Consider the following 22,887-nt stretch of genomic DNA (forward strand, 5'->3'; position numbering starts at 1 on the left):
ACCGATAGTTATAATGCCCTTCTTTCAGTTTCTATCCTTTTTTTTCCTCACCTTCGCCTTATAATAACATTCATGTAAGTAGGACATATATAACAGCAACCATCTTGACGTTTCTCCCATTAATTGCTTTGGGTCTTTCACTGCGAGTCGTATTATACCATTTTATCGGCCTCTACTCTTCCCTCTTTTCACTCTCGCTCTTTGATAGTATCCACCTTCCCTCTTTTCACTCTCGCTCTTTGATAATATCCACCTTTGGCAGCATCCATTTAACCCGGTAGCTGCGGGGATCATGTTTCTTAATGGCCCCTCTAAGCGAGAAAAATGAGAAAGAATCATCACTCACGCAAACCATTTAATAATATCGCTGGTATACGGTAAAGCCACAAATTTGTCCCGTCGTTGCTACCAGGTTAATTAGGACGCATACAAAACATCTATTTAGACGTAACTCCCGTCAACAACTTTGTGACGTTTACCGGGAGTCATATAATTCTTTTCTTTCAGCCTCTCCTTTTTTCTCATCTTTACTCTTCAATAACAACCATTTAATTAGGAAACATACATAACAGCATTTATTTTGACGTACCTTTTTAATGCCCTTATAATCCCATTTTTCAGCTTCAATTCGTAGCTTTCGCTTCTTGATAAAATACATACAATTAGAAAACTTACTAATTAATATTCATTTTGACGTAACTTTATTATTCACTCTGTGCCGATCATCGAGTCATATGACCCATTTTTAAGCCTCTACCCTTCACTTTCCTCATCTTCAGTCTTTGGTAACATCCACGCAATTAAAACACTAAAGTACATCCACATTAACATAACCCCCATTCTTTATTTTGCTTCTTTCACTCGAGTCACAAACCATCTTTTCCTTTCCTATCAGCCTTTTCTCTTTCAAAACACCTATATACTTATGCTGAATTAGACGCCATGCTTCATTTTTCATCAGAGCCAGGTAGGACGCGTGGCAATGGTTTTAAGTTAGACAAATTCAGATTCAACAAAGACATAGGCAAGAATTGGTTCACTAATAGAGTGGTGGACGAATGGAACAGGCTTGGGAGCCATGTTGTGGGTGCCAATACCATAGATACATTCAAGAAGAGGTTAGATAAAGCCATGGATGGTGAGGTAAGGTGGGGTTGAGTGTACAGGAGCTGCCTTGTATAGGCCAACCGGCCTCTTGCAGACTCCTTACGTTCTTATGTTCTTATGTTCTTATGTTCCCTTCCCTCTAGCTCAGAAACGGTGCCATATGTCTCTCCTTTCAGTCCTTGTTACTATATCTATTTATTTTTTGTAAGATTATTTAAGGTTCGGTCCTTGCCAATCTCTCGTCACAGTCAGGAAGAGGAATGAGTCGATATGATTGGCTCTAAAGGGACTTGAAGGGACTAAACTCCTCCTCCTCCTCCTACTCCTACTCCTACTCCTTCCACCTCCTCCTCCTACTCCTCCTCCTCCTCCTCCTTCCAATCATCTCTGAATGTCTGCAAAACGTGATCGCATTTGGGACGCATTTTTATTATTACTTCTCCGTCGAACCTTTATTTTATGACGGCAGGCTGTGTGTGTGTGTGTGTGTGTGTGTGTGTGTGTGTGTGTGTGTGTGTGTGTGTGTGTGTGTGTGTGTGTGTGTGTGTGTGTGTGTGTGTGTGTGTGTGTGTGTGTGTGTGTGTTGCCTTTACTTAATTTCCCACTCGCTCGCTTTCCTTTCCTTTACTTTTTTCCTCTCTTTTATTTTAAGAGCAAAACGCAAACACCGATGACCGATTTCGTTGACACAAGATGGTAGAATGTTTGAGCTTCTCTTTTCTCTCTTTCTCTCGTTTTTCTCTTCGCATTTTTCGCTACCATGTCTTCTTTCTTCTCTTTCTCCTTCCCTCTCCCTCTTTCGTTCTTTATAGCCTCACTTTTATCTCTATTTCTCCCCTCTCTTCCTCACCCACTATTCCTGTTTTTATCTGTATCTCTTCATCTCTCTCTCTCTCTCTCTCTCTCTCTCTCTCTCTCTCTCTCTCTCTCTCTCTCTCTCTCTCTCTCTCTCTCTCTCTCTCTCTCTCTCTCTCTCTCTCTCTCTCTCTCTCTCTCTCTCTCTCTCAATCCTCATTTTCTTCTCTGTCCCTCCCTTCCTCCACCTTCCTTGCCCTTTCCTCCCCTCTTCCCTCCTTCCCTTTTCCTCACCTATACCTCCATCTTCCTTACAGTTTTTTCCTCCGTCCTCACACTCCTTTAAGTCTCTACTATTGATTGGGTCAAGGTCTGAGGTCATGTATAAATGGTGCATCAAAATGGAAAACTCTCGTAAACTCTAACAAGGTAAACGAAAACAAGAAGTGGGGATAATTATGTGTGCTTATGGAAACGCGAGCAGCGAATTAAAACGAGGATTAGGAATCATCATTACGAACAAGGAAGACCAAATGAAACCCCCAAAAAAAACATGTATAGTTCTTATGGGAACGTGAACAGCGAATTAAAATGAAAAACAGTAATCGTCAGTACGACTAAGGAATAACAAACAAAAAAAAAAACATGTATAGTGCTTATGGAAACGCGAACAGCGAATTAAAACGAAAATTAAGTATCATGACTACGAACAACAATGAATACTAAACGAAAACGAATAAAAAAAACATGTATAGCGCTTATGGAAACTAAGTAACTAAGAAACTGAAAATGAGGACTTCACTACGACCAACAATGAGAACCAAACCAACTGTAAAAAAAAAAAAAAAGGTAGTTCTTATGAAAACGTAAACAACGAAACAAACAAAAAAAAGATGATCCTCGGCTTACAATTTAACGTGGACACTACTCTTCCTCTTCTCCCTCTTCCTCTTCTTCCTCCCTCCGTCACAGCGATTGATGGCGACAGGAGACAACAGAACCTTCATCAAGACATTCAAAAAAAGGTGTAAATGATGGCGCCGCGCCGGAATACGTGATAAGAGGCGCAAAGGGGCCGGGATTGCCTCGCGCCTTCACATCTGAATCACAACAGCGTAGGAAAGGGTGCAAAAAAAGGTCCATTAACGCTCTTGTTTATCCGCTGTAACGTGTGTGTGTGTGTGTGTGTGTGTGTGTTAATAGGGAAAAGGAGGGGAAAGTGAGTAGAGGCTATAGAGAAAAAGCAGAAATAAGATAATTAAGTGGGGGGCATAGGAGGGAAGGTAAAAGGAAGAGGAGGAAGAAGGGGAGGGGAATGATGGGTGTTCAAAGTCTATAGGCCATTTAATCAGCGGGTAATTAGGGCAGGAATGAGCCTATTAAATACTCCCGTATCCAATCAGTTGTTCAATCAGCCACTCATCCAATCAGCTGATGGGATTGTGTAGTTGCCAGTCATCCAGTTAGTCAGTTAGTCAGTCAAGCGAGTAATCATGTGCTGAGATCAGGTATTAAATCAGTCACCTCTTTATAGCCCGTCAGTCAGTCAGGAAATTCATCAGGTCCTCGATCAGGTAAACACTTAAGCATGCAAATAACCCAGGAGAGAAGCAAGCAACTAAACAGCCAACCAGTCAACCAATCAACCAGCCAGCCAACCCGTCCCTCACCCAAAAGCCCGCCGCTGCCCCATGGCCTGGCCGGGGGGTGTATGTTTAGGTGTATCTGGTGTTATGATGAAACCTATACACCAAAAGATATGCCCTCTGGTCCGGCCGCTAGCACCGCGCACGTCATCACCAGCACCACCAATGACGGCCACACCCAGGCTGGCTTCACCGTCACCACCGCAGCTGACTGAATTTCACACTTTCAGACCCAATACGAGGGATAACAATGACCGACGTCTTAAGTATACCATTAGTCGTCACCCTCGCTCTGCCTACATTCCTAAAACAAGAGAAAAGGGGAACTCCCATCTAGAGCAAAGGGAATGACCGTACAAGACACAAAAAGAAAACTACATCACCTCCACCATCCCCAGCCCTCCACCAACACCATCTCCGCCCTCACAGCCATCACCACCACCACCAACAGCCATAACAGCGTCCAGCCAGTCAAGTGTTGTTATTGAAGGAGGAGAAGGACCTGCCCCCTCGCCCTTTAGACCACTTAGGCGAGGCGGCAGAGCGAGTGTGTCCCGGCGTCCCAGAGTGCCCTTGGCTGCAGACCCAAAGGAGGCGTCAAGTACAAAGCCAGAAAGTCTCAGCGCCCCGCCCGTTGCCGCCTGAAGACTCCGCGTGAATGTGGGAAGCTGTTGTCTTTTCGTCTTTCTGTTCCTCGTTGCGTGATGAAAACAAGTAAATCGCTTTTGTGCATGAAAGAACGGGGAGATCAGCAGCAGGGTTCGTTCAAAGCTGCGCCATGACTGAATCATTTCTCGGCACCGGTTAATATCGTTAATGATGTAATATCGTCTTTCAGTTCCTTGCGTTGAAAGAAAAAAGGAAAATGATGTTAGCAGGGAATTTACCCCAACGTCCCTTGACTAAATCCCTCTTGGAAACTTTGTTGAGCCGGAAATATGAAAAAATACGATCTCGCCTAAATTCACTCACTACCTAAATACCTTCCTACCTGCCGACGAAAAGAGATTGGCTTGGGCACACTCGCAGCTAGGAAAAAAAGGCACAAAGTGGACAAAATCTGGTTACGGATTGAACATAACCGAGAAACAAAGCTGTCGTTTAAAACAGTAGGAACAGCCTCCACAGAGATACCCCTACACACACTATCCCCTTTCACGCTACAGAATTATTCCACAACACTACATAATACAACCCCTACACCCAGGTACTCCTACACCTAACCTCCCTAATAGCTACACATCCTCCCACACACACACCTTCCCAACAGAGCATCGCCTACACAAATTTAACACTACACACCGCTACTATGCACCCACGGACACAACCACCTCCTACATAACTACTCCTACACCCACTCGTACCAGCAGCAACATCCAGCCATATATAAATCCTTAGCCAGTGTTGTGCTCCACGCCTCGCCCGGCCCCCGCGTCAGCCCTCTCGTCACGGCACGGTAACATGGCCCGCTCACAACGCCCGTATTGTATGTGTGTCGAGGCGTATGTCTCCTTTAATAAACGGCCACGGTGTTATTGCCCTTTTTGCGTGTGTCTCACTCCGCCCGCCAATCTGTAACTGTCAGTCCGTCTGTGTTTCGATTTGCAGACAGACAGACTTTTTTGGTGTTTTCCTTTTTGAGCCGCCCGTGGATAGGGGTGTAGGGGGAGGGGGAGGAGTGTGTGTGGGAAGGGGTCTTTTGTGTGTATATCTGTGTCTATCTCTCTATCTATCAGTTTATCTATCTATATGGATGTGTGTAGGTCAGAGTGCGTACAGGTGTGTGTGTGGGAGGGTCCATCTATACATTCAGAAGCGAAAGAAAGGTATAAAAAGCGGAATCTGTTGACACACTTTATGAGACTGTATATTTCAGTGGAACGGAGCGACTACGAACAAATAGAGAAACACGGGCCATAAAACCATAATATAAGACACGCAACGAACACAAAATAGCACGAAACGAGGTCAAACAAATACATAATACAACTGATACAGCTACAGAACGCCACGTAACCTATTTTAGAGAGACAGACAATCTACTTTTTTTTCTGTTGTTGCATAATAAAGCGACCGGACAGGAAATCCGAGAGATCCTAAACCTTTCCAGCCTGATTGAAAGTAAAATATTTATCAGCGGCCGTGTCCCAAACTTTACCGACCTTCCTAAAACAAGAGAAAAGTTGACATTTCATCTAAAAGGAATAGACATACCAGACACTAATTTGGTAAGGTAAAAAGCAGGCCTTCTACTGAGAGGAAACAGGAACTCTCCAGATCAGTGAAATACTAAAACCTCGATATCTTTTTACGGCATAAAGAAAAAACGAGCGCAGACCGTAGATACAGAAATGCGTAACCGGTGATATGCTGAAGACGGGTAAATAAGTCCTTTGATGCTCCTCTGTCGAAAGAAAGAAATACATGATTGCCAGAAGCATCGCACGACATCGAAGCCTTTGAGGAGAGCTGTCAATGTAAGCCTTCTTTTTTTAATGTGAATCAAAGGCAAAAGTAAAATATAAGGAGTCCATGAAAGGAATACTTAGTTGAGTTTTAAAGAGAAGTCAGTCAGTTAATCGTCTTAACTGTGTGTGTGTGTGTGTGTGTGTGTGTGTGCACGCGTGAGTGCCACACACTTCTGAAGGATTTGAAATGATAAAAAGTCTCAGTAATGCCTTAAAGAGAATACTTAAGAGCTTTTGAAAGTACTATAATTCCCTTTACTAATATTATCATTATCACCAGTAGTAGTAATAGTAGTAGTAGTAGTAGTAGTAGTAGTAGTAGTAGTAGTAGTAGTAGTAGTAGTAGTAGTAGTAGTAGTAGTCTCTCTCTCTCTCTCTCTCTCTCTCTCTCTCTCTCTCTCTCTCTCTCTCTCTCTCTTTGAATGGTTGCCAAAATGGATCAAGTTTTACGATTCTGGGCCTTACAAAAAGGAAGGAATGTGTCTCCGCCTCGGTCAGTCTTTATGTGACCGCAGGACCCTCGCCAGACACGGAAAGTGATAACAGTTCCCCGTACTGTTGCCCACGAGTCCCAAATCATGCCAATAACAGTATCTGAACAAGAGTTATTGAAAAAAGGACAGCTAATCTTTTTTCTTCCACAGCAAAGGAGGCAATTCAAGGGCAAAATAAAGAATAAACAAAAAACGTCCACTGGCGCTGCTCCTGCAAACAGTTGATAGTAAGAGTAGCCGAAAAAGGGTCAAAATAGGATGGCGATTTGTCTCGATGCTCCCCTCTTCAAAAGGCTTAAATCGTAGGCAAGAGGAAATACAGACAAATGAAGGCTGTTCCAAACTTTCCCACCGCAATGGAAGTTCTAAGCTAATATGGGAAATCTAAGTCCCGATGAGCATATATAACTGACTCTTTGCGATAATGCGATGGCTGAGTGGTTGGCGAGCGGGTGTGGTGTTGTTGAGACTCGTGTTCAAGGTTACAGTGTTTAATTAACCCGTCCGCTGCGATTGGCACGGATTTCGCCTTCACTGGTAGCCTGGTAACATATGCTCCCAGGTCTTTCTGTGCCTCTGTGGTGGGTAGTGGAGTGTTTCCCATGTGGTATTGATATGCTGGATTTTCCCTCCCAAGATGCATATCCTCACATTTTTCTTCACTAAATTGGAGCAGCCACTTTTTGTTCCACTCCTGTCGCTTGGTGATGTCTTCTTGTAGGAAATCCACATCCAAGGGGTTAGCCATCCCCAAGTGACGGAAGACAACCCACACCTCTACCTCCATTTCCTTAATATCTCTTCGTCTCGGCAGCACCCAAACATATTCCTTTCTTTCTTCCCTGGACATGCAAGGGCCCGCTCCTTCCCGTTCCCCTGAGGCAATGCACTTACCCCTTCCTCTCTATATGCGGCCCCTTGCTTCCTTCCCTCCATTTCATCGCATTTAATCTTTCTCCGCCCTAGCAGCATCCACAATCCTTCCCTTCGTCTTGACACGCAGACATGCTCCTCCTCTTCCTCCTCCTCCTCTTCCTGCATCCTGAGAGGCTTCACACACGCCCTTCCTTATTATTCTGTACTCTCTTTGCTTTTGGGTCTTTTATTAAGGCTCTCACAGTCGTTTCATTGGCGTCCCTTCAGATATATTGCCTGGTGATGTGTTTTTCCCTTGCAAACACGTCTCCCTTCCATGCGTCCAGAGCTCCCTTTGCCAATGGGTTATTTTTCCTGCACACGCATCTCCTGTCTATCTTGTGTTCCTTATGACCATGGGTGTTGCAGTGGAGCACAACATACACACACCTCAATGCCAGTTGCTCTGACTCAAACTTTCTTTTTTCATGTACATGCCGTGTTCTTTTTTCCACGTGAGCTCAGACAGTCAAGAGATTTGCAAGTCAAGTCAAGGAGTCAAGAGTATCGACGAAATCGCTACATAAACAAGATCTGAATACGACTTTGTTTTTCTTCCGCCTTTCAGACGAGGAGTACGGCGAGCAGTCTGTGTCTGTGATGCTGGACGGAGAGGAGTCCGAGATTATGTTTGTCGACCACCCGGCGGACGAGATGACGGTGAGTGCAGGCGAGGGAAGGGAAGGAAGGGCAGGAAGGGGTGAAGAGAAGGGAAAGTAGGCGGTAAAGGGAAGGGAAGGGAAGGAAGGGCAGGAAAGGGTGAGGAGAAGGGGAGGGAGGCGGTAAAGGGAAGGGAAGGGAAGGGAGATGAGGAAGAAGTACTGGGAGAAGGGCAAGGAGACAAATCGAGAGAAGAAAGGGAGTGAAAGGGGATGTGAAGAAGGGAGGCGGAAAAGGGAAGGGAGGTGAGGAATAGCATAGAAGGGGGCAAGGGGGCAGTACGAGGAAAGGAAGGGAAGGGCAGGGAGATGAGCAAGGGAGGGAAAAGGAAAGGAGGTGAGGAAGAAGAGCTGGGAGGAGGGTATGAGGACTAGAAGGGAATGAGAAGAAAGGAGGAAGGGAAAAGGAGAAGAGGAAGAAGAGCGGGGAAGAGCAAAGGAAGGGAAGGATTGAGGAGGAGGATAAGGGAGGAGGGGAAGGAAAAGGAGGAAAAGAAGAAGAGCAGGGAAGAGGGTGAGACAGAGGAGAGAAGGAAAAGATGGGGAAGGGGAGGACAAGGGAAGGAAGGCGGGGAAGGGAAGAGAGAAGGGAACGGTGTGAGTGAAAGTAGAGAAGGAAAAGGGAAGTGAGAAGAAGGGAGAAGTGGAAGAGAACGGTGGAGAAGAGAAGAGGAAAAACAGGGAGGAGAGTAAGGGAACAGAGGAAAGGAGAGGGCGAGGGGAGGGAACATGGAAAAGGCTGGTGGCTGTTCGGGACATAACGGAGAGTATTGAAAACTGTGGAGGGGGAATTGAATGGCGGTGGAGTGTGTGAAGCGGCGAGGGAGTGTGCTGAAGGATGTGATAGAGAGGCTGAGAGAGGCTGCCCACGAGGAGGAATAATGCACGAGGCTGAATAGGGGAACGGACACGTGTGGTTTTGTTTTGTTTTTCTTTTCGACTGTGATAAGAGGCGGAAAAGGGGCGGAAAATATAAGGGTGGATTCATTAGAAGCTTAACTAATGAAATGAATGAATACACAGCGAGTTATTGACTTAAATACAAGGGATAAATAATGATGATGTGAGCGAGTCAGCTTCACCAATGAGTACATGGACTTAATATATTGGAATTATGATAAGAATTGTAAGAGGGACAGGAGAGAATGGCTTATAAAATAGTTCACCATGAAAACCAAAAAAAAAAATTCATATTCCTCTTCTTCCGCTCTTTAAAACATCTGGAATCATATACAGAGGACTTTTTTTGTAGCGGCCTTTTGTTTGTTTTTATTTATTGATACCCTCGAACTGCTTCCTTTACTGTAAAAAAAAAAAAAAAAGCTTCTACCTGTCCTTCCCTCGTTGTCTCCCGCGCCAGGTGGAGAACTACCTGGCCACGTACGAGCCTCACGCCTTCGTGGTGGTGCTGAGCGTGACGGAGCGCTCGAGTTACCTGCGCGCCGAAGAGGTCTTGCAGTACCTGTGGCGGCTGGACGTGATGAACAACAAGGGCGTCATCCTCGTGGCGAACAAGACGGACATCGTGAGGTCCAGATGCGTCACGTCCAAAGGTGAGGATCGGGATGGTGTGTTAATTGTCTTTATTTTTCTCCTGCATGTTAGTTTTTTTCCTGGTTCTGTGTTATGCCTATCGTTTAAAGATGAGGCTTAGCGATGGTTTGTTGTGGTTCTTTACCCCCATTTCTTTTGTTTTTTTTATTTTTACACATTAGTTTCACCCGGTTCTGTGTTTTGCTTTCTCCTTCAAGGTGAGGCTGGGGATGTTTTTTTATGGTTCTTTTTACTTCATTTTTTTAACTTTACTCTTTAGTTTTGCCGAGTTCTGTGTTATGCTTTTCTCTATCTTCTTGTCGTTCAAAGGTGACGCTCAGGGATGGTTTATTCAGAGTCTTTTTTCTTTATTTTCTTCTTTCCATTTTGCACCTTTGCTTTACCTGGTTCTGTTAAGCTCTCTTCTGTATCCATTAATCGCCCAAAGGTAAGGCTAAGGGGGGGGGGGGGGGATGCTATGGTTCTTTTTACCGTTTTTTCTTTACTTATTTTGCCCCTAAGTTTTACCAGGTTCTGTGTTATGCTTTATTCTGTATCTATATATCGTTCAACAGTGAGAGTTAGAGCCAACGTTCCCAGATTGTCGTACTCAGCCTCTTATATTTACCAACTTCCGACCTAAAAACTGCCTCCTGGATCCCAATAACTAGATTCATTTATATTTATCGTTAAAATAGTTAATTCCTGATGTCTCTTGGCAAATAGTTAGGCGTCAAAAACCGGTAAATACTATGCTCTGAGTACGATAATTTGGCAATTGTGGTAAGAGCTTTGTTAGAGGTCTGTTCAACTCCTCTTCTCATTTTCCATCTTTGCTTTGCCTGGGTCTGTATATTGTTTCCTTCTGTATCTACTTCTGGTTCAAAGGTGAGAACTGGAGAATTTCGTTATTGTTAGCCTCTTCTCTTCTTACATTAAACCTTTTCCCTGGTTGTTTGTTATGCTGGTTATCTCTTCTCTTCTTCTGTATCGAACTGTCACCTTTTCTTTCGCATCTCTGTTTCATCTGGTTCGTTCTATTACACCCCACGCCAGTTCTTCTACACATTTATTTCACATCCAATCTTTTCTACTATGCTCCTCAGCTCATCTTCTTTTGTACCTTTCCTTCACCTCTAATCCTTTCTGTAATGCTTCTCCCCTCTTCTTTTTCTATTTCCTCTTTTGAACCCTGTCTTCATATTCTATCTAAATAACATTCATCTATTCCTTCTGTTACTATTACCCAATCTACTACTTCAAGCTCTTCATATAATTACTCTTTCCGTCTGTCGGTTAATCCATCATCCTCCCTTCTCTGCTAAACCCCATTCGTCCAGCCATTCACCAAGACCCAGAGCAGACGAATGCCGGCCCTAGCAAACAGAGCATAAAGGGAACGGGCGCGCCGAGGGTGAATGTACCGAGTCGCTGTCATTAATCTCACGAGGGCTGAGAAGTGTGTGAAGGAGCCCCACGGTGGTGCTCCTTTCCCTGAGTCAAATGAGCGACTGAATTAAATATCAGTAATTTATTAGTTATTCCTTGAGAGAGAGAGAGAGAGAGAGAGAGAGAGAGAGAGAGAGAGAGAGAGAGAGAGAGAGAGAGAGAGAGAGAGAGAGAGAGAGAGAGAGAGAGAGAGAGAGAGAGAGAGAGAATGGCGGGGAAAAAGCATGGAGATATTAGCCTCTGAGTTTCATATTACGAAGCCTCATAAATTACGAAAACATATTACGGCTCCCCAAGAGGATTTTGAAAGTTAAAAAATAGCGAGCAGGGTATAAGCAATGGCGGTAAAAAGAGGAAATTACTAAATATAGAGAAATTAGTCTCAGTACTCCTTGTTACGTCTCATAAAATAGGAAAATTAATTAGTTAGCCAAGAGCGTCTCCAAGAGTTAAAAATAAAACTGAACAAAAAATGTCAGACGATGAAAATTTAAACCTGTAGAGAGACGAAAGGCTTACAGAGTTAGAAATGTAATTATCAACCTGTGTGTTATTACGACGCATAAGGTGAGAAAAAAAGGTTAAGATTTCTGAAGTGTTCCTAAAACTAATATAAGAAAGAAAAGCATCCATAAGGCAGTGAATGTGAGAGAAACATAAAATAATAAGGTAAGAATAATTTGATTTAGAACATAGGAAACACAGAAAGGAAGAAAAGGACAAACTTGAAGAATTCCTTAGCGTCACAGAAGGAAAAAAATAAAAAGGGAAATACAGGAAACACAGAAAGGAAGAAAAGGACAAACTTGAAGAATTCCTTTGCGTCACAGAAGGAAAAAAATAAAAAGGGAAGTACAGGAAAACATTTCAGTGGACCCAAAAATAAATTAGGAAAAAGGCGAAATAAGACAAACCACTGAAGTCCATTAATCTGTGTCCGCTTAATGGCCTTGGCCTCGGCTAAAGAAAGAAAAAGGAAACGATAAAGAAAAAGAAAAAAAGAGGAAAGGAAAAACAGCTGACATCACAACGCGTATATTCCGCATAAAAACTATTAATAGAAAAAGGGAAGGAGACAAGATAGAAATGTAAAGAGATGAGAAAGAAAAATGACGCCAGAATGTAATGTCGAGAACAATAAAATTAAAAAATACACAAAAAAATAGAAAATTGAAGGAAAACAAAATAAAGAGAATCAAAGGAGAAAAGGAGAGGAATAAAAAAAAATGAAATGAAAGAGGAAGCGACAGAAGCCAAGGAAATTTTTTAAAGCTCGACGTCTCAGCGTAAGGCGAGGTTAAGAATATACTTTGATCATTAAAATCAAACTAAATAAAACCAGGAGAAGAAGCAAGAAAATACGGAGAACAGACTCGCTCTAGAGATCTCGGGTAGGAAGGAGGTCATCGAGTCTCTATGAAAATCAATACTCTGAAAATATCGTTGGCACACACACACACACACACACACACACATACACACACACACGATGAGGCACTTTCATTATTTTAGTTTATATATATTTTCTATTTTTACCACTTTTTTATTTTCTATTTTAAGAAGAAAATGATAGTTTACAATATTTATATAACAAAAAAATATAATGAAATGAGATTTTTATTTCATCTTTTTCTTTTTATCATTACTTTTCTTCTATGTACTTTTTTTTTTATTTACGTGATGGTGATTTAATATTAATTAAAAAATACTATGAAGAGAAACGATATATTATAGTCTTTATCTTATTTTTTTCATAATTTGTTACTTTTTTATCTTACTTCAAAACTTCAATGACTACGTTTCATCTAAAAATCAAAGAGTATTATTTCTAGGTAGAACAAAGAAAAACGGTAACTCTTTCTCCTCATTAATATCTTACACAGTCTCGGTTTCTTTTAGAGGATAAACTTGAAACATAATAACAAGACAACAAGGTACTGGCGGACGAGGAGAGTCAACATGGACTATAGACGACTCTTCATTCCCCGACGTTACTTTTCGTCCACACAAACAAGCGAGCGGTAAAAATAGCACCATATCCGCCAAGCTGTTAACGTGCTGCCCGCCTGTCTGTCCGTCCAGTAACGTATTGATCTGTTGAACTGTCTGTCTCTTTTTATACTTTTATTTTTCCTTTGTTTTCCTACGTCATCTTTTACTTGTTTGCGTACTTTGTCTAGGAAAGTAATAATCTTTCTCTATATATCTTTTTCCTTTCTTTGTATCTATATTTACACAATTCGTCTCTTTATGAATCATCTATCCTCCACTATTTTTACCTGTCTGCCTCGCTCTACCTTTGTTTTTATTGCTTTCATCTATCTCTGTTACTCTGACCCATCTATCTACCCTCTGACATAATTGGCTCATTTACGTGTCATCTATATCTGTTTTTACCCCCCTACCTATTATCCCGCCTGTTTGTCTATCCTTCCCTCCCTCTTTTTACCCAATTCATTTATCTATTCACAAACAGGTCTGACCCACTTACACATCATCTTCGTCTTTGTACGCCCCGACTCTTCATAAATCATCTACCTGCCCATTTTTCTACCTGTCTCTCTGTATAGGGAAAGGTGCCGCAACCATCTCACTGCGGCGGCCACACTCGGCAGCTGATCGATCAAAACAAACAAATGAAGCCGGCCAGCAGCTGTGAGGGCGGGAGGGATGGTAGGAGGGAAGGAGGGTCTGGGTGGGAGAAGATATGGTGCAGAGAGAGCAGGAGAAAAGGGAGGAAAGACATGGGACGGCCAGGGGAGAGAATGGGGTAAGAAACTGAGTGAAACGGGAGGAAATGAGGGAAAAAGAGGAAGGTAGTGGTGTGAGAATGGCAGAGAGAGATAGGTGTAAAGGAGAAAAGAGGAAGAGTAAGGTAAAGGAAGGAAGGGTATGGAAGGACGAATGTTGAGGAAGAGAGAGCAAAAAGAGGAAATAAATGAGGAAAATGTAGGGTAACGGGAAACAGAGAGGGAGGGACGGAGGTGCAGGAAGACGAAACTGGAGAATGTGGAATATCAGAGACGGAGGAAGAAGAAAGGGAAAGGACAGAGACAGGGAAATGAAAGATACAGAAAGATGGATGATGATGAGGAAGAGAAGGAAAAATAAAAATGAAATAGTAGGTACAAAAGGAGAGAAGGAAGGAAGGACAGGAAAAACAGATGGTCAAGTCACAGAAATGGTCCCTCGACAGAATTTCTTGACTGGCTCGGACCAACTTCGTCTCTCGTGAAACCTGAGAAAGAAAAAAAGTATTGAGAGCACCGCGATCACTACCAAAAGACACTGAACGAAAGCAAACGAGACTGCAACTCCACACCCACATGAATATGAATACTGGTTTCTACAATGCTTCGTTTAGTTCTGAATCTTTGGCCGTCGTTAGAGAGGTCAACACAGAAGACTGAGCGAAAGATATGGACAAGGCAAGCTTAATATTAAGTTTGTATATCTATGGATGATTACTATAGGCTTTCGTTGCCTTTCATATTGTTACGAGTCGTTAGAGGGACCAGTGAATGAAATTTCTTATATACTGAGAGAAGAGAGAGAGAGAGAGAGAGAGAGAGAGAGAGAGAGAGAGAGAGAGAGAGAGAGAGAGAGAGAGAGAGAGAGAGAGAGAGAGAGAAGTTTTAAACCCTCTCCGGAATAAAAGCCCCATAACGCGGCAAACTTCCTCTCATCGCTTCGGGAAATCTCCGCCACCGATGCTGGATTAAGGAATTTCAGGAACTTGTACGTCATTTTCTGCCTCTCCTTTTTATTTCCTCCCTTCCTGTTATAGACATGCCCGATATGAACAGAGGGATGAATACCGATAATAACAGTAACAAGACAGATATACGCCCTGGAAACTGGAAGGGAAATGAAGTAGACGATGAAAATTGTAAGCAACCTTCCATGGTATAGTTTCTTCTCCCTGCTTTCCGTTTTTTACATGTAACGAAAATAACAGAATGACGATTACCAATAATAACAGTAACAGAAACGCGGCAGATATACACCCTGGAAATTCAAAGGGAAATGAAGTAAACGATGAAAATTGTAAGCAACGTTCCATGACAGTTTTTTTTCCTGCTCTCCGTTCCTTATATGCCACGACATTAAAAGAAGGACGAATACCAATAACATTAGCAGAAACACGACATATATACGCCCTGGAAATTGAAAGGGAAATGAAGTTGAGGATGAAAACTGTGGGCAACGTTCCATATTATTCTGTATTTTTTCCTGCTTTTCGTTCCTAACATTTCAAGAGGATAACAAAAATAACATAAGGGCGAAGTTATCCTTTTCTGACATACTAAACTAACGGAAGAAAAGAGTGACACAAATAACAACAACAAAAGAGCAAAATAAAGAGGGAAATTGAATGTAGATTAAGTACAGACCCAAAGTTTAAAGTAAATGTTCTGTGAGAGGTTAGGAGAGCGAGCATTTGGTATTGCCCACGCCAGGAATTTGTTTATGATCTCTCGGGCATTTACTTCGTGCGATACCGAGGGACGAAATATGCGGCTTAACGAGAGAGAGAGAGAGAGAGAGAGAGAGAGAGAGAGACAAATAGACACAGAGAGAGAGAGGGAGAGACAGAGATAGCGAGAGAAAGAGAGGGGAAAGAGAATGTGTGTATTTTGCATATAGATGTAACAGACTCCTTGACATGTTCCTTTAAATGAAGAAAGAAAGTCAAGCGTTAAAAGTAAAATAAATGAAAACTAGAACAATGAAGAGAATATTTGCAGGTGACAAGTGGAAGTATACCTGTCATGTTGTCAAGATTAAGTCTCTATTTAATCTATTTACGTCAACATTCAATCTGTTTTTTTGTCTTCTTTACGACTGTGTGAAAATCTGGATCATAATCATTAAAAAAATCTACGGTACAAAATTGCCGCATTTCACTATCTCCCTTCATATCTCTCTCTCTCTCTCTCTCTCTCTCTCTCTCTCTCTCTCTCTCTCTCCGCCACCCTCTCCCCTCCGCTCGTTTCGATAATAATCCAAAACATTAACAGGAAGTCAAAACGTAATTTCGATGAGGCCGATTACGTTCGCTGCCGAGCTCTCGCAGGCGAAGCAAACACATTTCCCACTGATAGCACGCAAGTGGAAGGGAGACACACACACACATGCACACGCACTCGCACACACGCACGCCGCCCACGCATTGTCTGACCTAGAGAATACACGGCGGCCTTTCCCTGCTTTGTGATCTCGGTTTATTCTGGGATCGGAATATTTTTTTCTCTGTTCTTGGTTTTGTTGTGTCTGTTATTTGTGTTATCCTTTGAGCGCCTTGCCTTTCATGGATCGAGATTGTATATAAAAGAGAAGATATGTCGTTTTTTTTACCTTCCTCTGTGGTTTTATTTCTATTCGGGGCTAATATGTGTTCGTGTGGGTGTTCAGAATGTGTTTAGCTCGTCGTGGGATGTATGTCAATTATATAATGTTAGTCCTATTATATATATGCTTATCTATCCGTGTATATGTTTTGCCTTTTGTTCCTTTCTTTCCATCCCCTGCAGTCTTGAGCGGATTAAGATTCTATTTTTACCTGAATACACTATTATATATCCACTGATTTCAGTTAGGTTGCTGTTTTTTACTTTGTCACCAACTTTCTTTCGTGAAATTATCTTCGTTTTCTTTCTTTACATACTTTACAACACTTTAAAGGAGTCGGATTTTATTGATAGCTTCGACTGTTTCTTCTTTTGTCTTCTTTTTTTATTAACTGGCGCCGTGTTTGTGCTGACAGATGCAATTTGTATTCCACTTATTCATGCATTTCTTTTCCTCACTCTCTTTTCATACTTTGCTGTAACTTGAAGGGATCGGACTTGGCTGACTGCCTGACTGTTTCTCTTTTGGATATTTTTTTCTATACATTTCAGCGGGAATGTGCAGGAGCTTGATATTTGTCTATGCACATATTCGTATCCTTATGTGTTTTCCCCCTCTGTCCCCTTTCTAAGCAGTGTCTCAGGGGCATCGAACGTGACTGACTCCTCCGGCTGTTTCTGTTCCTTTTCTTATTTCACTTCCTGCAGCCATGTATTAGATGGATAGAGCTCTTTGTACATGCAGACATCCATTAATGTATCTCTTTTCTCTTGTCTTTCCAAGTCTTGCCTCCGAGCGGTTGGCCTTGGCTTTTTCCTACGTCTTTATCTCATTCTCTCCCTCACTATTTAATCCCTGGAGCTGGGTACATGCAGATGAAGCCCATTTTTTCATGGTTATTTTCTTATTTTTGTAACTCTATTCTCCCTTTTTTCCACGCTGTGCCTCAGAGGGATCAAACTTGGCCGATTCCTACGACTGTAAGTATATCGAGACGTCCAGTGGTTTCAATCACCAAGTGGACGAGCTCCTGGTGGGGATACTCAAGCAGATTCGCCTCAAAACACTGCCGCCGGAGACCACGAAGAAGAGGAACCCAAGGAGGAAGAAGTACCGTGGCTCCAAAACCTCGGCGAGTCTTAAGGTGAAGAGCTTCCTGACCAAAGTGTGCGGCAAGGAACCCAAGAGCAAGTCCTGCGAGAACCTGCACGTCCTTTGACTCCTCCTCTTCCTCCTCCTCCTATAACTCCTCTTCGTCTTCCTCCCGTCTTCTTATCTTTCGAGAGCCTATGCCTTTTCCTCCTCCTTTCTTTCTTTACTTCCTAAGACTCGTTTTCTGTTCTATTATGCAAGATCTTCCATGCCTTTTGATTCCTCCTCCTTCTCCGCTTCTTTCCTTTTCCTCCTCTCTTTATCCTTACAAATTTTCTACGCCTTTTTCCGTCTTTGTACTCGCTACCTCGATGCTTTCCCTTACGGTTATAGAATTTTTACTTAAAGACGTGTGACCTTGACCTGCTTAGAGGCGCGTCTGGAGCACATCACACGCGCCTCAAGACAGAAGGATGAACTACGGGGGATGTTTCTTCAGTGACCCCTTGAATGTGCAGGGAAAAGTGACCTCATGTACCTACCTGACCAGACCGAGTGTCTTCGCCGATGAGTGATGTGCTATTATCAAGCGAGTGTCTTTTTGGTGTTAGAAAAAATAGAGAAACTTGGACTGTGCCTGATGTATGTATATGTGAGAATGGGAAGATATGAGGAGGAGGAGGAAATTTGAAAAGGAATGGGAAGGAAGAAGAGAGGTGGATGGGGACATAGAGAAGGAAGAGTTGGGAGATAAAGAGAAGGAAGAGGACTGATGTAGGAAAAGGAATAAGGAAGATGAGGAGAAGAGGATGAGGTTGAGAATGAGGACGTCAACCTGAAAGAGGAGGAGGAGGAGGAGGAGGAGGAAGACGAAGTTAAAAATAAGAGAAAAGAGAATGAGGAGGAGAAGGAAAGGAGTAGGAAGTACAGGGAATAAAAAAGGGAGGAAACGAAGGGCAAGAGAAGAAAATGGAGGAGGAGGAGGAGGAGGAGGATGTTATGTAAGTTGTTTAGAGACGGAAGAAAAAAGAAGTGGAGATGTCTGGTTTCCCTCTCTGCATTAACGAGACCCTCAAGTATTTTTTAAGTCCTCCTTCCCTCCTTCCCTCCCATCTTTCCTCCTTCCCTTTCCTCCTTCCCTCCCACTTTTCCTCCTTCCCTCCTCTGCGTATTATACATCCTTTCATTCCTCCGCCGTACCTTATCTCCGGTCTCTCTCTCTCTCTCTCTCTCTCTCTCTCTCTCTCTCTCTCTCTCTCTCTCTCTCTCTCTCACCTTTCTCCCCTCTCCATTCCTCTCCTCTCCTCTCCTCTCCTCGCCTTTCCTCTCTCTTTCCTCTCCTTGTCTTTCCTCTCCTCTCCTCTGTCTCTCTCTCCTATACCCTTCGACCTTACTTCCCATCCTCCCCTCCTCTCCTCTCCTTTCTTCTCCTCTTTCTCCTGTACACCGCGACCTCTCCTTCCACTCAGATCAATAAACAAACAACCATCTTCCTCTGCTCCTCGACAAGTCTTCCTTGCAGGTGCCGGGAAGCATTTTTTGGACGCCCGGAGAAGGGAAGTGAAAAGGTTGTGCTAGGAACGGATCAGCACGAGCGCTTCTACACGTGACGGGAGAGTGAAAGATAACGCCTGCAGCTGTCCCGGGAAAAGCGATCCAAGTCTGTGTTTGTTTGTGTGTGGGTGGGCAGGTGTGTGGGTGGACGCAGAGGGAAGGAATCAAAACTATATAGCAAGGTAGTGCAGCCAAAAACCTTTATATGAGTGTTAAGGTGAATTTCTTGAAAGTTTATTAATATACAAAATAAAATCGCGTAGAACCTCGAAGATTTTTTTGGAGTTTTGTGTGTGTTGAAGAAAAATGTGTTGAGAAATGTGAAGGTGGAAAAAGAATATACTTTGGACAGACAGTAACGTGAACAGGGAATTTTCGGGGAGCTGTTTCCTCTTCAGTGAGGTTCCCTACTGACTCCTACATTACAGGCTGTCCTAACATACCCTTCCCTCCCTCTTTTTTCCTCTAACCTTTCCACCATCTGCCAGTCACCCTACCTGCCTCTTCCAGTACCACTTCCAGTACCTTTCCAACCACTGCAAGACTTCTACATGTACAATCCTCTATCTACCTTGTCCTCTCTCTTTCTCCACGTCTCTCTACTTTCCATCCTTAACTAAACCCCTTTCAAATATCTAAGTCTTTTACCTACCAGCAGTACAGAACCTTAACTCTCAATATCCCGTCCTATATCTACATAGAACCCACTCTTTTTATTCCTTCAAGTCCCTTTAATACTCTCCACCCTCTTTCAAGTCCCTCTCTTCCCCTTCCATTTCTAAAAGAGGCATCCGCCCACTCCACTTCCCAACACGTCCTTCACCTCTCTTCTACTGTTCATTCTCTCCATGCCCCATTACCTATCAACGTCCCTTCTCCTAATCCCCTTCCTCAATCTCCTGGCAAATAAAAGAAGCCACCATCCCATATCTCCACCTCTCATCACCCTTCGAACCAACGCCGCGGAGACACCAGCCAACTCTCCTTTATCTTCCTGGACGGTGGCTGGAACTTTGCTTGGAAGTCTTCGCATCTCGACTCGCGCTCCCTCGCTCCCTCCCTCCCTCTGGTGTGTCTCGAAGGGCATCTTAAAGGTATAAGTACTGGAGTCTCGGCTTTGCTGTTTGATGCTTCCTGTCGTGAGAGGCTGAGAGACTGAGTGAAGGAAAGTGATGTATGTGTGGAGGGGAGGGGAGGAAGTGCGTGTGTGTGTGTGTGTGTGTATGTGTGTGTGGGTTGTTTTAGTGAGGAGTGTTGTGATATCAAGCCTTACAGGAAGAAGACAAAAGATGCCAAAAATAAAGCTACAGAGAAAGAACAAGGAGTGAAGAGTTACGTGGAAGGATAAAAATAGCTCCATGCCAGGAAATGTTCTCTCTCTCTCTCTCTCTCTCTCTCTCTCTCTCTCTCTCTCTCTCTCTCTCTCTCTCTCTCTCTCTCTCTCTCTCTCTAATCATGTTGTTAAGTTAATGTTTTTTGAAGGGCGGTAAACAGCAATACGTGACGTCGTGTCGATAGAGAAAGGCACGCATTCACCCCCTGTTTGCCTTCCTAAGCCCCGGGAACAAAGCATTCGCGTGTGCCATTAAGCAAATGCACCGTAAGTTATATGAATGCACAGGAGGAGGCGGCAGGCGAAGCGAAGGGTAGGAATAAGACAGTATGTGAATAAGTATGAGGAAGACTCCAAAACTGCAAGGATGTTTATGAAAAGAAATATGCAAAGTGTTGGAGAACAAACATGATTGAATAAGAGTGTGTGTAGCCATGTTAAGATATAGAAATATGAAGCCATGATTGTGAAGAAGCATGTAAAGAAGTTAGCTGAGTTACAGTTTTGAAGAATATGAAACTTGGACTATGAAGCGAATATGCAATGTGGAACAAACGTGTGAAGACAGAAAATCGAACAGTTGAAATGTGATATAAAGAAACTAAAACTCGTGAGATTGGCGTCATAAGCTAAATCTGCGTCGAGCAAGGAAACTCCAACACATGAATAAAATGAAACCTCAGAAAACGAGAAATGAAAGTGGAAGGAAAATAGACTACTCAGCTTATGAACGCAAAAAAAAAAAACAGAGGCTACAGCAAAGAAACAAGTGAGGCGTTAATCAAATCTGGGTTAAAAAAAAATGAAACTCAAACAGAAGCCAACGAAATAAAAATCCAAAATGTTAATATCTCTTCCACCTACAAAAAAGAGTAAAGAACGAAAGAAAATTAAAAGAGAAAAGAAACGAGAGACTTAAAAAATTAAAATACAGTAAAGGAAACTGACAAAAAAATAAAAGAACAGGAAATAGATTAAAAAGATTAAAGAAAAGTTGACTGCGCTGTTGGGGAAAATTTATGAGAGAGAGAGAGAGAGAGAGAGAGAGAGAGAGAGAGAGAGAGAGAGAGAGAGAGAGAGAGAGAGAGAGAGAGGAGGAAGGAAGCAGGAAGGAAACGGAGAAGATGAAAGGAGAGGAGGAAAGGGAGGCTGGGAAAGGATGGAGAGAGGGAGGGAGAGATGGGAGGCAAAGAAAGGGACAAGGGGAAGATGATACGGAAAGGAAGAGAGGAGAGGAGGGTGAGGATGGAAAAGAAGCAAAGGAGGAATAAAAGGAAGCAATTAAACCAATAAAAAGCAGAGAAAATAAAGCGAGGAGAGGAGATGGAGGGGAAGAAAACGAGGAGGGGGAGAAGAGAGAAAAGTAAAAAAGATAAAAAAACGAAGGTACTTGGTCTTGATGAAAAGGAGATGAAGAAAGGATAGTAAATGAGGAAGGGAAACGTAGGGAGAAAAAAAAATAGAAAATGTGGAATAGAGGAAAGAGACGTATTGGAGAAATGGAAAAGAGTAGACATAATGAGAGCGAAAATGAGGAAAGAAATAAAGGATAGGAAGGAAGGGGAAAAAGATGGGAAGGAAGGAGGCAAGGAAGGAGTCTCGCCAGGCATCAGAGAAACTACAAAATAAATAAGGCAGTGATATCTTCTTTGGCCGCCTCCTCCTCCTCCTCCTCCTCCTCCTCCTCCTCCTCCTCCTTATACGTATTTGCTTCCGCCTTTCTCTTCCTCTTCCTTCTCCTCCTCCTCCTTTTGTTTTTATTTTTCGTCCTCACTTCCGCCTTGTCCTGCTTTTCCTCCTCTTCCTCATCATCATCATCTTTCTTCTTCATCTTCTCCTCCTCCTCCTCCTCCTCCTCCTCCTCTTAAGTCTCCCACCAACACTCCACCATTACAAACCATTCGAACCATCTCCTCCTCCTCCTCCTTCTCCTCCTCCTCCTCCTCTTCCTCCTCCTCCTCCTCCTTTCGTATTTGCTTCCACACTCAACAAAACCAAGTCATGAAGGCCAAAAACAACAATTATACTCGAGAGAGAGAGAGAGAGAGAGAGAGAGAGAGAGAGAGAGAGAGAGAGAGAGAGAGAGAGAGAGAGAGAGAGACTTGTTAATTTTATTGTATTATAACTTTTCTCTTTTTTTCTTTTTATCATTTCAGTGTAATATTACATTAGACATCTCCCTGAAATCTTGCTCATTACATTAAATATTTTCTCTGTGTTTCCGGGATGATTTTTCCTTAAGTGTTGTTGCTGCTCTTGGTGATATTATTATTATTATTATTATTATTATTATTATTATTATTATTATTATTATTATTATTACTACTACTACAACTGCTACTACTACTACTACTACTACTACTACTACTAATGCTACTACAATTCATCTCCTTTACGAAGTCTTTCATTTGGTCTTTTTACATACTTCAATACTGTGTTGTTGTTGTTGTTGTTGTTGTTGTTGTTGTTGTTGTTGTTGTTGTTTTGCTG

At 42.8% G+C, this 22,887-nt stretch overlaps 1 protein-coding gene across 2 annotated transcripts in view; it reads left to right on the top strand.

Annotated features, from left to right (window-relative positions):
- The window catches only part of LOC126985477 (nascent polypeptide-associated complex subunit alpha, muscle-specific form-like), a 188,104-nt gene extending 166,650 nt beyond the window's left edge, over window positions 1-21,454 (top strand). For both annotated transcript variants that reach the window (XM_050840434.1, XM_050840440.1), the window contains 3 exons: window positions 7,994-8,085; window positions 9,445-9,637; window positions 17,369-21,454. In XM_050840434.1, coding sequence (XP_050696391.1) covers window positions 7,994-8,085; window positions 9,445-9,637; window positions 17,369-17,637 — 554 coding nt within the window. In that variant the 3' untranslated portion in view covers window positions 17,638-21,454. The remainder of the gene's footprint in view (window positions 1-7,993; window positions 8,086-9,444; window positions 9,638-17,368) is intronic.
- The last annotated feature ends 1,433 nt before the right edge of the window (window positions 21,455-22,887 follow it).

This window comes from Eriocheir sinensis, chromosome 5 (assembly GCF_024679095.1).
Source record: "Eriocheir sinensis breed Jianghai 21 chromosome 5, ASM2467909v1, whole genome shotgun sequence".
Classification (NCBI taxonomy): Eukaryota; Metazoa; Arthropoda; class Malacostraca; order Decapoda; family Varunidae; genus Eriocheir; species Eriocheir sinensis.